The following is a 16,045-nucleotide window of genomic DNA, read 5'->3' as shown; positions in this document are numbered from 1 at the left end:
GCTGACAGCTCAGAGCCTGGAGCCGGCTTTGGATGCTGTGTCTCCCTCTGCCCCTCCCCCACTCACACTCTGTCTCTCCCAAAAGTAAATAAGCATTTAAAAAATTTAAAAATTGCCAGTTGACAGGCTATTTTTTCAGATATCAAGCACCTACTTGGTGATCTAGAATTCATATATTTTCCTACTTGTAAGAGGGGCCAAGAAGTAGAGGCTGTAGGGCTTGAGGCATTTAACTGATAATTTATGGCTAACACGGCTGCCACCAACCAAGTGTTTCATTGTCCAGCAACTTTGACCTTAGATCCCTTTCATTTTTTCTGTAACATCATAAAGGTTTAATTTGTATTTCAATAAATTTTAATTTAACTAGGCTATTAAAATACAGCATTTTTTGTTCTTCTGTCTATATCACAATCGTTTCTGAAAGAACTTTCCTTGAAAACTAATGCAGACTCTGGAGTTAGCCTGTGAAGAGGGTAGACACAGTCTAGAAGATAATTCTATGAATTGCCTGTTAAATGTAAGAATGCTTGCATTCAGAGTATCCTTCCATTCGAAGTACTTGAATACTAAGTATTCAGGTATTTGTTTTATAATGTTATTAATACTGTTCCGGTTTTATATGTAGTATTTGCTGTGGACTGAGTATTTGTGTCCCCCTCACCACAGAACTCATGTGTTGAAACCTAGCCCCCAAGGTGATGATATTAGGAGGTGGGGTCTTTGGAAGGTGATTAGTCATGAGCATGGAACCCTCATGAGTGGGATTAGTGTACCCATAAAAGAGACTCCAGAGAGTTTCCTTGCCCCTCCCACCATGTGAGGATACAGAAGAAAGACAGCCATGACAGACTGGGAAGGAAGTTCTCACCTGACCCCCAGTCTGCCAGTGCCTTGATCTTGGACTCATCAGAACTGTGAGAATAAATTTCTCTTGTTTACAAGAGACCCCCAGTCTGTGGCATTTTGTTACGGCAGCCTAAACAGACTTAAGACAGCGTCAGTCATCCAGTAGTTTCCCTGCAAGTGGGCCAGAGCCATTCTTTTCATCTTGTCTTTTTGTAAACCCAGGGGGAGGTGTTAATCCGCACATCGCACAGATTGGCATTTCTTGTTGCTTACTTACTTACTGTCTTTAGGATATTTAAGTTTCAGCTTCAACAGATATTATGGCAGTGGATGTAGTCATTGAAATTGAACATATTTTGTTACTCTGGAGTTAAGTTTTTTTGTTTTTTTGTTTTTTAGTTGTGTTTTGTTTTGTTTTTTTTTACTATTACAAAGGAATGACTGAAAGTTGTAAAGGTAGTATTTGCAAGAAAAAAAGTTGTGTTGTAAATCTTAGACTGCAATGATAATTGTTAGGAACTTTTTAAAGTCCAGGTTTTTTGTTGTTGTTTTTGAAAAATTCCATTAAAAACTAAATTTTTGCGGAAGGAAATGACCAACAAAGCTAAAAGGTAACCTACTGAATGGAAGAAGGTATTTCTAAATACATCCAATAAGGATTTAATTTTTTTTTAATGTTTATTTGTTTTTGAGAGAGAGAGAGAGAGAGAGCACAAGTAGGGGAGGAACAGAGAGAGGGAAACACAGAATCCAAAGCAGGATCCAGGCTCTGAGCTGTCAGCACAGAGCCTGACGTGGGGCTTGAACTCATGAACTGTGAGATCATGATCTGAGCTGAAGTCAGATGCTCAACTGACTGAGCCACCCAGGTACCCCATCCAATGAGGATTTAATATCTAAAATATATGAAAAACTTACACAACTTAATATTTTAAAAAAACAATTCTGTTACATAACGGGCAGAGGACTTGAATAGACTTTTTTCAAAGAAGACATATAAATGGCCAATAGACATATGAAAATATGCTCAACATCACTCATCATCAAAAAAATGCAAATCACAACCATGATGGGATATCACCTCACTCACACTCATCCGATTGGCTGTTAACAAAAAGACAAAAAATAACAGTGTTGGTGACAACATAGTGGGAAGGGAGCCCTGGAACACAGTTGATGGGAATGCAAATTGGTGCAGTGACCATGGAAAACAGCATGGACATTTCTCAAAAAATTAAAAATAGAACTACCATATGACCCAGCAAACTCCACTTCCGGGTCTTTATTCAAAGTAAATGAAAACTAATTTGAAAAGATATATGCACCTCTATGCTCATTGCAGCATGATTTACAATAGCCAGGATATTTGAAAGCAACCTTAGTGACTGCTGATAGATGAATGGATAAAGAAGATGATGTATCTCTCTATCTATAACTTTTATTACTTTGTGTGTACATAATGTATACATACACAAACATACATTTACGATGGAGTATTACTCATCTATAAAAAACAGTGAAATCTTGCTGTTCATGACAACATGGATGGACCTAGAGGGTATTACGCTAAGTGAAATGAATCAGAGAAACAGATACCATATGATTTCACTTGTATATGGAATCTAGAAAACAAAGCAAATGAACAAATAAAACAAATAGACTCATAGATACAGGAAATAAACTTGGTTACCACAGGGGGAGGGCGGGGTGAAATAGGTGTAGGGGACTAAGGTGTACAAACTTTTAGTTATAAAATAGATCAGTCACAGGGATGTGACATACAGCATGGGTGATATGGTCAGTAATACTATAATAACTTTGGTGACAGATCATAACTGGACATTGTGGGGATCACTTCATAATATATAAAAATATCAAATCACTGTCCTTATGATGTACTCCTGAAACTAGTGGGACATTGTACGTCAGTTACACTTCAGTTAAGAAAAAGAATATAACTGTTTTGCAAGATACAGCAATTTATTTTCAAAATAAACATTACCGGTTTTGTGAAGAAATAGTCTTATTTAGTAGGTTAAGATCATCTGTTTACATTAGTGTCTTCCTAACAGCTTGACTAAGTACAACACACAAAAGACATGTAGTCGTTCCCTTAAAGGAACTTAAATTTCTAAACTTTCTATGTTTTTTGCTTGAGTAGCAAGTAACTCGTTGTTTTCGAACAAAAACAAGAATATTCAGTTATTTTATATGATTTTCTTATGCTTCTAATAAAAATATCTTGAGAAGTGTAAACCTTATTTTCCCTATAGATAATTATTTGGAAAGTATTTTTGAATTTCCCTTTATTCTTTACATATTTATTGAGCACATATTATGTGCTACGTATTAGGTTTGGCTCTGAAGATTCAAAGCTCTAGGGTACCTGCATGGTCTTTTCCTGTGCTTTTCCCTGTGCTTCTGCCAGGAAAACAAAACTAATACAGCATTAAATTAGCCACGAGGGTTAACAGTACATGTGTTTGAAAGCTCTGCAAAGTTTCTTTCTGATTACAGCGTAACAACTGCATGTCCATTGCAGAACATCAAAAAGTCAAAAAAGTAGTTATTTTCATTCAGTTGTAAAATAAATTTATTGACTGCTTGCTAGAAGCTAGTCACTGTATACTTGGCATATGACATGAACAAGACAGGTGGCCTCTGTATTTATGGAAATCATAGTGTTTGGGGAATTCATATCAAACAAATAATTATAAGTGATTTTCAAGGTAAAAAACAGAAGATGAAAACCACTCTAAATCTCACCACCTAGCAATAATTGCTCTTACCATGTTAATATATTTTCCTGTTTTTATGCTGTACACATTTTCCATTTTATTTAGTATTCTAAAATATATACTAATTGTCTACTGATTAATTATGTAGATACACTATAATTTATCAAATCCTTACCAAATTTTGGGACATTTAGATTATTTCCTTAACGTAATCAACTTTGCTTGGGTATAATCTACATGCAATAAAATGTGCTCCCTTTAAATACACATTACATGAGTCTTGACAAACAACATTACGTGCATGGAGTCCCCATTATAATAAAGATGTGGAATATTTCTGTTGCCTCAAAAAGTTCTGACATGCCATCTGTCACCCCGTCCTGCACCCACACTAGGCCCTGGGCAACCACTGACCTGCTTTGTGACACTAAAGATTTGATTTACCTTTCCTAAAGTTTCTTTGAAATCGAATCATATAATACATACTGCTCTGTGTGTTTCTTTTCCTCAGCCTAAGGTTTTTGAGTTTATTCTTTTTGTGGCACTTCTCAATAGCTTGTTCCTTTTCTTGCTGAGTCGTGATGGATTGCATGGCTAGACGAAGATCTGCCCTGCTCTTAGTGTACATTTGGACTGACTGCAGTTATTTCCTAATAAAAAGGCTGATACACATATTCATGCACAGGTTTTCTTTTCTCTTAGGTAAACACTGAGGAGTATCATTGCTGAGTTTGTGATAAACATACATTTATGTTTTATTAAAAAAGTCCAGCATTGTTTTCTAAAGTAGTGTCATTTGACATTTCTGATAGCAATGTAGTGAGAATTCTAGTTACTCCACAACACTTGATGGGGTCACTCTCTTTAGTTATTCTAGTCAGAATATAGACGTGTATTATTGTGGTTTTAAGGTGCATTTCTCTGATGATTAAAATGATATTAAATATCTTTTCACACACTTCTTGGCTATTCATTTCTTGTGACCTGTCCAAATACTTTGCCTAATTTATTAATTGGATTATTTTCTCATTGTTATTATAAGAGTTCTTCATATGTTCTGGTTACAAATAGTTTGCCAAATATATGCATCAAAATTATTTCCCCCATACTCTACCTTGTCTTTTCATCATCTCACTGATATTTTTTGACAACAGTTTTTAGTTTTGAAGTCTCAATTTATCAGTTCTTGTCTTTTCTGGTTTTTATTTTTTTGGTCTGCTATCCAAGAAGTCTTTGTCTACCCTAAATCATAAATATTTTCTTCTAGAACTTTATAGTTGTATCTGCTACATTTAGATCTATGACCTATTTTAAATTGATTTTTATGCATATGAAAAGGTAAGGATTGGTGTTCCTTTTTTTCCCCATATGGATATCCAGTTATTCCAGCATCTTTTATTGGAAGTACTGTACTCTGCCCCATTGAATGACCTTAACACTTTTGTCAGAAATCAATTTGTCATGTATTTGTATGTTTCTGGACTCCCCACTGTGTTCTATAAGTTGATGTGGCGTTCTTTACACTGATACCATATTGTCTTGATTATGGTAGCTTTAAAGTATGTCTTAAAATTAGGAAGAATACTGTTGTTTCTCAGAATTGTTGTGGCCCTTTTAGGTCCTGTACATTTCCATATCAATCTAGTATCAGCTTCTTAATTCTTTACAGAGAAAGCCTGCTGGGACTGTGATGCATTTGCTTTGAGTCTGTAGATCATTTTGGGGAAAAGTGACACGTCAACAATATTAGTGTTGTGATCTGTGTACTCAGTGTATCTGTTTACTTTTGTCTTCTCTAATTTCTACTGACACATTTTGTAATTTTCGCTGTGTAAGTCTTGCACGACTGTTACCAATTTTTCCCTTACATATTTCTACTGGTTTTTTTCATTGCCAGTTGCTTATTGCTAGCATATAATACATTTGAGCTTTTGTGTATTGACCTTGTATCCCATGGGTTTCTGAAGCTCACTTATTGTTTTATAATTTTTTTGGTAAATTTCTTTGGAATGTCTTTGTAGACAGGCTTACTGCCTGTGAATAAAGGCAGTTTTACTTCCTTTCCAATCTGAATGACATTCATATATTTGTCTGTCTGTCTGTCTGTCTGTCTGTCTATGCCTTATTTCACCTGGCTAAGAACTCCTGCACAATGCCAAATGAAAGAAGTGAACATCCTTGTTCCCACTCTCAGAGGGAAAAGAGATTCAGTCTGTCATTATTAAGTGTGATAATAGCTATACATTTTTAAATGCCTTTTATCAGGTTGAAGAACTTCTCTCCTGTTCCTGCTTTGTTAAGAGATTTTAGTATCAGTGGCCATCAAGTTTTCTTAAAACTTCTGCATTGCTTGAGATGATCATATGGTTTTCCCTTTTTTAGTCTGTTAATACAGTGAATTACATTGGTTTCAAATGTTAAACCAATCTTTCATTCTTGGAATTAACCATCACTAGTCATGTTGTATTGTCAGCCTTTGTTGGATATGATTTGGTAAAGTTTTGTTAAGACTTTTTACATCTGTGATTATGAGGAATATTGATACCTTTCATGTAGTAGCTTTGGTTTTGTATTAAGGTAATGCTGGCCTTGTGTAATGTGTTGAGAAGTATTTCCTCCTCTTATTTTCTGCAAGTATTTGCATGAAATTGTTATGATCTCTTCTTTAGGAGTTTGGTAGTATTCACTAATATTTTATTTGCAAGTTTTGGGGGAACTGCATTTTTGGGGGTTAGGTTTTAAATACAGACTCATGCTTACCCCATTTTATTTTCAAGTTAGGTTGTACCATTTCACATACCATAAGACCCTTTGACCTGAACACCTTCATTTCCCCCCTTCAGGCTTTTATGCTACTGTTAATACATTTTACCTTTACATATGCCATAAATGCCACTATGCATTGTTATTTTTGTTTTAAACCATAACTGTCTTTTAAAAAGATTAATAACACAAGAAAAGTCAACATATATTTACCCACAAAGTTATGATTTACAGTCTCTTCTTTACCTTGTGTAGATCCAGTTTTCCATCAGGTACCATTTTGCTTCAGCCTGAAGCATTTACCTTGAACATTTATAGTGTAGTGTTTCTGGGGCTCATTTCTCTAACCTTTTGCATGTCCCCAAAAGGCTCTATTTTACTGTCATTTTTGAAAAGATACTTTAGCTGTGTATAAAATTCTAGTTTGCCTGTTCTATATTTACCTACTATCAAGGTGCCTCTCCACTTTCTCCTGGTTTGCAGAGTTTTTTTTTTTTTTTTTAATCTTTATTTATTTTTGAGAGAGTGAGAGAGAGAGAGAGACAGAGTGAGAGCAGGGAAAGAACAGAGAGAGAGGGAGACACAGAATCCGAAGCAGTCTCCAGGCTCTGAGCTGTGAGCACAGAGCCCGATGTGGGGCTCGAACCCATGAACCGTGAGATCATGACCTGAGCGAAGTCGGACGCTTAACCGACTGAGCCACCCAGGCGCCCCTACACAGTTTCTGACAAGGAGTGTGCACTCATTCTTTGGTCCCTGTGGTTAACATGTCTCTTTTATTTTTGAATTTTTAAAAAATTGTTTTTAATGTTTATTTTTGAGAGAGAGAGACGAAATGTGAGTGGGGGAGGGACAGAGAGAGAGAGGGAGACACAGAATCTGAAGCAGGCTCCAGGCTCTGAGCTGTCAGCACAGAGCCTGACATGGGCCTCAAACTCATGAACTGTGAGATCATGACCTGAGCGGAAGTCAGATGCCCAACCAACTGAGCCACCCAGGTGCCCCTTAACGTGTCTCTTTACCACCACCCTTGTCCTATTAAACTTTTCTTTTATCCCTTGCTTTCAGCTATTTAATTATGATGTGTCTTACAGGATTTTCTTTACATTTCTTTGTTTCCCTGTTTGTTTATTTACTTATTTTGAGAGAGAAAGAGAGCATGAGCAGAGGAGAGGCAGACAGAGAGGGTGAGATAGAATCCCAGTCAGGCTCTGCATTGTCAACACAGATCCCAATGCGGAGCTTGAACTCACAAACAAGGAGATCAAGGTCTGAGCCAAAATCAAGAGTCAGATATTTAACCAACTGAGCCACCCAGGCACCCCTCTTCACATTTCTTTCAGTTGGGTTTTCTTTTAAGTCTTTGTGAATCTGCAGGCTTATAGTTTCATGAGATTTGAAAACTTTTTGGACATTATTCAAGTATTTTTTTTCTGTTCATTCATTTCTCTCATCCGATCCTCAGAACGCACTTATACATATGTTAGACTGCGGGATATCATCCCGCGGTTTATCAATGCTCTGTTCATCTTTTTCATTATTTTTTTATATCTTTAACTTTAGATCTGTTTCCTGTGTCTTAAAGTCTGTTACCATTTTTTTCTCCAGTGTGTAGCATGCTGTTAATTAAATCAGTTTTTTGTTTTTCATCTAGGACATCTCAGACTTCATCTCTTGAAGTTTAATTTGGGACTTTTCTTTCTTTCTTTCTTTCTTTCTTTCTTTCTTTCTTTCTTTCTTTCTTTTTTATATTTATTTATTTTTGAGAGACAGAGTGAGACAAAGTGAGACTGGGAGAGGGGCAGAGAGAGAGGGAGACACAGGATTGGAAACAGGCTCCAGGCTCTGAGCTGTCAGCACAGAGCCTGACGCGGGGCTCGAACCCACAGACTGTGAGATCATGACCTGAGCCGAAGTCGGACGCTCAACCAACTGAGCCACCCAGGCGCCCCTAATTTGGGACTTTTCATATCTCCCATTTATTTCCTTATGCTTCTCTCTCTACCTTTTGAACTTTTAGACTATATCTTAATAGCTATTTTATCATAGTATTCTTCTATCTCTGTCATTTGTGTCACTTTCTGAGTGACACATTTTTCTCCTAGTAATGGGTTATATTTTCCTAGTTCTTTTTGTGCCTGATAATTTTTCATTGGATGATGTTGTTCTTACTTATAAATGGTGATCATTTCCAGGCTTGCGTTTAACCGTAGACTGGCCACGCTAGCCTTTGCTGTGACACTGGTATTGCCGCACTGCCCAGGCAGGAACCTCACCGACTGTCCTGGGTGCCACATTTCTTAGGAGGCCTTTCCATCCTGCCTGGCTAGGATGCAAAGCACTTTGGGCTCTGTGTGAGCCTGGGATCGTTTCACCTGATCTTTTCCAGGGTCTCTTTCCCTGGCCTCAGCCTTTTTCTTACATATGCTGCTCCTTACTATTTGGATTTTCCTACTGGATACAGAATTTTAAGATGCCTTTTTGTTTTTCATTTTTTCATTTAGCCATTTGGCCGTATTGCTCCATTGCCTTTTTGCTTACGTAGCCTCTGAAAAATCTAGGATTATTCTCCTGTTTGTTCTTCTGTATGTTATGTTTCCCCAACCTCAGAATTTTTAAAAGCTTTTCTGTCACCAGTTTTTTGGTGATTTGAATGTGCTCTGACTTCCTCCGTTCCAGTAGTTCATGCATGTTTGTGAATTTTCATCATGTTGAGGTTCATTGAGATACACAGATGTATGCATTTATCATTTTTATCCAAGTTTGGAGAATCTGGGGCATAATTTTGCAGGTGTCTCCCTTCCTTTTTCAGGAACTGCCATTACGCATATGTTAGCTTCCTTGATGCTGTCAACCCATCACTAAGGCTCTTTTTTTTTTTTAAGTTACAATTTGTATAGTTTCTTTTATTGTGATTTGATACTCATTGCTTTTCTTCTCTTGCAGTGTCTAATTTGTTGTTAATCCCATCTACTGAAATTTTTCAGATACTGTACACTTTATCTCTAGAAGTCCCATTTATTTCTATTTCTATTTCCCTTTATCTCATGTACTGTTTTAAAGTCAGTCTATTAAATCCATCACCCCTGCTATTTTTAAGGTCTGTGTCTAATGAGTGATTTTTCTCTTGGTTATGGGTCTTATTTCCTACATCTTCTTATGTCTAGTAATTACTGCTTGCATACTAGATCTTTGGAATTTTACATGAATGTCTGGGTTTTGTTGCCTTCTTCATATTTGTTAACCTTGATAATGTAGGTTTAACTTGTACTTTGACTTTTTTTGAAATACCTAGTGAATGCCTGGCTATTCACTAATGACACTGTTCTGACTGCGTAGAAACTGAATGTCTGTCAGCTCGGAGTGACCTCTGGGAATTATTTGGCATACAGATCTCCATTCCTACTCTGCTGGTTTTCCTAGAGTTTAACCTCACACACTACAGTGCTCACTACTCTGTGGCATACTAAACGATGTGGATTTTGTGTGGCTTCTTGCTCACTTGTGTTCTCTTCAGCAAATGCCATCTACCTCACCCTCCTCAAAATCTGCTCTCATTCTCTGGTGGTGAGACCTTGAATCATGCTTGGGATTTCCTTTCCTGCCAGTGATGTTCCACCCAGCACCCCCGGACAGAAGATGGGTGGCTTTAGGACTCATTTGTATTTGTTTCCCTTTTCAGAAGGATCTTGGTCCTGTGCTGCCTCTTGTCCAGTATCTAAAAAGAATTCTGTTACATATTTTTCGTAATTGTCATTTTTTTGTTGTATGCATTTCTGCCAAGTTGTGTAGGGCAAGAGGGTAAGTCTGGCCCCATGGACTTTCTATTCTACTTTTCTAGTTTTTTAATTATTAGTTTAATATATTATGTTTAACTATTAGTTACATCAGAAGTTATTTTGATACGGGATTAGATGAGAAGTCTAATTTTTTTCAACATGGTAGGAAGCCTGTGTTCACATTTTTGTCATTGTATACACTGCTACAGAGAATATCCTTATGTAGAAGATTTACACATTTCCTTTTTTTAAAAAGGAAATTTCTAGAAGAGAAACTGTGGTGCTTTAAAAATTATCATAGTATCTATTTCCGGTTGCCCTGTGAAGAGTTGCTGTCTGCTTACATCCCAACCGCGAGCGTGTAAAGATACTTATCTCACGACACTTCCATTGACAATGCTATTTCTGGATATGCTAAATTGCCTCATTTATGTGTTTATCTCTACTTTATTGATTATTATAATGTGGCATGTTTACATAAACTGTGTTCATTTGTAGTCCTCTCATTTTAATTGTCTGTGTCCTTTTCCCTTTTTTCCTTGTGTCTTAGTCTTTTAATTTTTTTCGTATGATTTCTTTATATCTGTATGCCATCTTTTTCTCTTCCTAGTGCTCAACACAGTGACTTGAAAATAATTAATGCTCACTAAGTGGAAAGTTGGTTTAAAGCCAAGGTAGAAACTGAGAAGGAATATCCAGAGAGTTAGCTAGAAAATCAGGAGAGAGAGCTGTATTACCAACGGCAAGGAACACGTTCAAGAAGGGGGCCAATAGCTGATGTTGTCAGTTCCAGAGCAGGAAGACATAAATAGATCATTGGATTTGGCAATTAAGAGAATATGGGTTATCATAGCAAGAATAAGTTCCATAAGATAACAAGGGTGTACATCAGAGGACAGCAGATTGAGAAATTATTCTTCTCCTTAAGTATCTTTTTTTTTTTTTAGCTGATATTTTTATAGAAACTGGCTGGGAGACAAATTGAAGAATATGGTCTAAGCAAAGCTGTAGAAGGCTGCACGTATTATATTGATTTAGGGAGGATCTTTATCTTTTGTGTGGCAGATGAATAGGTAGGCTTGACATTGTTTTAAGAAAAGTTAGGAATCTAAACAGTATTTTCATCCCATTAGAAGGTTGCCATAAATCTACGTAGAGATCACAAGGGTTCCTTCATCCAAGTTAGTGATATTTTGTGTAAAGGGCAGCAGAAGTTACTTGGCCCAGAAATTTTTCAGAGTGGCTTTACTGATAATGGAAACTTCTTTCTGCCTCTCATCCTCATTTGAATGGTTATGCATTAATAATATATATCTGCCTATATAAATGAGTGAATTCTGAGAAATATCCCCGAGTAATTATATGCAGTGGTTTTATTTTGGCATACTGTATTTGATCACTTGTAAGGCGTATTTAACATTTCTGTAGTCAGAATGCCTTCTATATTGTCTTTTATATTTGATGGTTTATTAATAGTTTTAATTGACAACTTTTTTGGGTTTTTTTTTGTTAAGTTTATTTAGAGAGTGTGTGCCCGTGTACCTGTGCTGGGGGGGGGGGCGGGCAGGAAAGGAGGGAGAGAGAGAATCCCAAGCAGGTTCTGCACTGTCAGTGCAAAGGCCAATGTAGGCCCTGACATAGGGCTTGATCCCACGTGCTGTGAGATCATGACCTGAGCCGAAACCAAGAGTCGGACACTTAACCCACTGAGCCACCTAGGCACCCCAACTTTTTTTGTTTCTTGCTATTAACTTAAAATGGTGATGGAGTCCCAATAAAGAGCATCTTAGATTTGATACAATATGACAAGATAGCATTAGAGTTTAGGGACTATCTGCCAAATATTTTAGTTTTACTATAACTGATGTTAAGCCAGTCTTTTTTGGCAGTTGTTACATCATATTATCTCCCACTCTTCACTGTGACAATGGGTTATGCATAAAATTTATCTTAAAACAGTGACAGACTCTTCAGTGGAGGTGGAGGAAGAAGAAGGGAAGAAGTCTGTAGGGAACCTCTTTTATGTTGCTTAAGTTATGATTTGCTGTGTGAGGAACAAATCTTGGATAACCATGATTCTTACATGTTTGTCGGGGCACTAAGTCCATAATCGTGTGAAGGTGTAGTTAATTTCTGATGCAGTGGTCAAGGACACACTGATTGGTTCATTCCTTTAATCACAGACCTGATTTGAGAATCTCCTGTGATACATAGCAGTGGCCTCAGCACTATTAACAAACCTTCAATGTTCCTGATGGATTTCTTAATACAGTGAAGCAGTACGTTAAGAGTCAATTCATAGTGCCCGGAACCTGCTTCTTCCATACATGCATTGTTGAACTGAGAGATGAGATGGGGCAGTTTCACAAATCAAGAGCTGGCTTAAATGGAGGGCTGAGTGCTTGGCCACAGTGAGCACCCAGGGAGCACCTGTTAATCCTGTAGGTGATTCGTAGGAAGTGAAGGAGCTTATGGTTTTAAGTGATCATATGAGGGGAGAGGTTGGTGTTGTAGTTATTATTGAAATAGCACTCAAAGGGGAATAACGGGAGCTCCTCAGTCCGTGTTGACCGTTACTAACATAAAAACTTGAAGCCTTATGGTTTGTCATTGTAGAAAACATTGGTTCAGACTTTGAAAACGTTTCCAGAGATCTCATAAATCAACAGCAGTTGTGGAAGAAAGCAAGTTCACATCGATCCGTTTTAGCGAATCAGCAGGCCTTCCTTGGAAATCAAATACAAATCAAATAACCAAGTAGAAATATACCCTCTCTGTTGTGTTCATTTATTTTAATAATATCTCGATACCTAATCCTTGCAAGAGTGAAGCAACAGGACCGTGAGGGGAAATGCAGTCTGATGATGCGTACTTTTTTCCTCTGGTAACTGAAGGTTAAATGGGTAGCAAGCAGAATGCCTTAAACAAGATTGGTATATTGATTAAAACGCTGATTTAACAGCTCGCAGTCTCCCCTTGGAAACCTGGAGAAGATAAGCCAGCTGCTGTGTAAGAGTGCTCCGCGTCCACTGAGAGTACGCTATCTATCATCACAATATGGTGGTGAGAGGTGTTTTATGTTTGTGTTAATTTCCCCCACTAAATCAGTAATTATTACAATCCTGTCCCTGCTGTTTACCCTGCAGCTGTTTTTCCATTTGTCGAGAGAGCGGGTGTTCTCCGAGGACCGCACACGTTTCTATGGTGCAGAAATTGTCTCTGCCTTGGACTATCTACATTCCGGAAAGATTGTGTACCGTGATCTCAAGGTAAAAAAAAAAAAAAAAAAAAAGTAATCAGAATTTGTTTTTGCAGAGACTATAGGGACAAACACAAAGTAATTACAAAGTTATACAGTTTGGAGAAAAGCAGATTTCGTTGGGAAAAAAAAAGCACTCTGTTTAAGAATGTAGTTTATTGTATTTGACAGGGATTCCATTCACTGATATGTACGTAGTTCCTTTATGTCTGAGGTTTTGAAGTGCCCAGTAATATCTGTTTCACTGCTTTGGTCAGATGTGACGTGCCAATAATTGTTTCATTTTTCTGGAACTTTGTGAGTAATGTTAACCATCTGATTAAGAATCAGGTGCCTTTGCCAGGGACATTCTAAAGTAAGTTTCATTGTTATAGTCTACCATACTGTTATGGATGAAACTTGTATAATAATGAAGGTATTTATTGGGAAAATACTCAGTTTGCTTTTGGTATTGACTTTGTGGTGGCTTTAAATCCCTGAAGCCTTTTAATACAGCCTTTTATTAATTTGCTTAGTTTCCATTTTAAAAAGCACTGTATTGTTTTATGGGCAATAGTGACTTCACTTCTCTGAATTCCTTCCTGACAAGGCTCTGGGACCAGCTCTGGGTCAGCATCCATTCTGTAAAGAGCAGACAGCACCCGTTTCAGGCTTTGCTGCCCAGATTCGCTCTGCAGCTGCCCTGCTCTGCTCCTGTAGGGCAGTAGGCATGTGAGTGAGGCTGGCTGTGTTCTGGTAAAACTTCACTCACAAGAATGAGCAGTTGGCCAGATTTCGCTCCCAGGCCATAGTTTGCTAGGCCCTGAAGTAGCTCGTTAAAGGTAGTAGTAATTCTCATGTGACACTGTTTTGATGGATTGGCCACGTTAGGGAAATGTATCCCATGATACGTTTGGAACACATTCTAAATGTGACTGTCTAGCTTTCATGAAAAGTAAATTCTATAGTAATCTTATTAAAATCGGATACAGAATTGCTTAATTTATTAAATACTAGCCCATTTAAAGTGTGATTTGATTTGTAGATATAGACGTTACCAGAGTCTTTTATGAAATCTTTCTGTACGAAACGAGGTATAGATCTAGAATACTATGAAAGACATCACAACTGTCCCTCGCTCCCACCTCACTCCTTTTCAACTTGTGATTCCTACATCATCCATTTAAGTGCTTGTCTTTGAAGATGTTCTTAATCATGTACCTTTAGGCTACGAATGACCCTAAGGCATAACTACCTCGCAAAGCATTATTCTGCACACTGATGGTGAAATTTAGTATGTATGTTTGTATAACATGTTATGCATTAAAATTTAAAAGTAGCTATAAATACCGTATTTAGGAAAAATGAACTGAGCAGCTATAAAACATCTAGGTCAGGGGTGAGCCGCTGTGCAAGGGCCAGATGCACCAGCAGGGAATACCCATCAACGGTAGGATTGTATTTAGCCTGAAGTTTTTTATGACAAAGAATGTGATGGAATTAAGCTTCTGCATCTGATGTCTGAGTGGCCAAATAATCCGTTAATGTTTACATGTCTTGAATCTCAGTATTTTTTTAAAGAAATTAGTTATATGGCATGACAAAACTTGTAAGTTTCATGGCATTTCAGATAGACTTAGAAATAGTTTGCTCTTCTCTGAGTCTGCTCTCCCCGCTGAAGAAGTGTTATATTTTATAGATCCTAGTTGTGGGGGGGGGGGGGTGTCCTCGATTTAGGGAAATGAGAATAATCTGGAAGTACTCAGTAACATATTCAGAATGCTTAAAGCTGGAAGATAGAACCATTAACCTAAAGGAGGAAGAGAAAGAATGCTCCTTTGATTGGCAACATTGATTAAGGAATGTTATAATTGGGATGGTCTTGGTCAGTATTCTTTGCGAATCATCATTAAATGAACCAACAGGGGCACCTGGGTGGCTCAGTCGGTTGAGCGTCCGACTTCGGCTCAGTCATGATCTCACAGTTTGTGGGTTTGAGCCCCGCGTCAGGCTCTGTGCTGACAGCTCGGAGCCTGGAGCCTGCTTCAGATTCTGTGTCTCCTTCTCTCTCTGCCCCTCCCCTGCTCATGCTTTGTCTCACTCTGTTTCTCAAAAATAAATAAATGTAAAAAAAATTTTTTTTTAAACGAACCACCATATTATGCATTTAATATGAGTTTCATTGCCCTATCCTTTCTGATGTTGGAATTAGATCAACATTGTTACATGGCAATATATATGAATACCAGTCCAAGTAGTTACCATATACACAGACCACTAACTTCACTAGACAATTAGGTAGTCTCTGCTCTCTTAAGTGTATTTTTTTAATACAGTATTAATCTCAAGGTCTAAGTAAATACATAACATAGGACAGAATATACACACGCACATACACCAGAAAGAGTACATGTAATGTTAAAAGCCAAGCATTCAAATTTATACAAGTATTACTTGTATCCGTAGTGCAGGATTATGCACAAACAAAAGAGATCCTGTAGGTGGGATCATTAATACTTTGAGTTGGTCCGTAGGTGACAGGTGAGGTCACTGAAGCCTGGACGCCTAGCAGGTGACTTACTCAAAGTCAAGATGATAGAAAGCATGAATCCAAGTCTGGTGTTCTGCTCTTTACACCCTTCTGCCTCTCTAGAGTCGAAATGAAATCTACGCGGGGC

General features: G+C 37.6%; 1 protein-coding gene across 4 annotated transcripts in view; it reads left to right on the top strand.

The window, feature by feature from the left end:
• Positions 1–16,045, top strand: part of AKT3 (AKT serine/threonine kinase 3) — a 306,189-nt gene that overhangs the window by 226,709 nt on the left and 63,435 nt on the right. For all 4 annotated transcript variants that reach the window (XM_027046228.2, XM_053209310.1, XM_053209311.1 and 1 more), the window contains one exon: positions 13,276–13,398. In XM_027046228.2, coding sequence (XP_026902029.1) covers positions 13,276–13,398 — 123 coding nt within the window. The remainder of the gene's footprint in view (positions 1–13,275; positions 13,399–16,045) is intronic.

This window comes from Acinonyx jubatus, chromosome E4, assembly GCF_027475565.1.
Source record: "Acinonyx jubatus isolate Ajub_Pintada_27869175 chromosome E4, VMU_Ajub_asm_v1.0, whole genome shotgun sequence".
NCBI classification, from domain to species: Eukaryota; Metazoa; Chordata; class Mammalia; order Carnivora; family Felidae; genus Acinonyx; species Acinonyx jubatus.
Note: the sequence above shows the minus strand (reverse complement) of the source record. Positions and strands in the feature narration are given on the sequence as shown.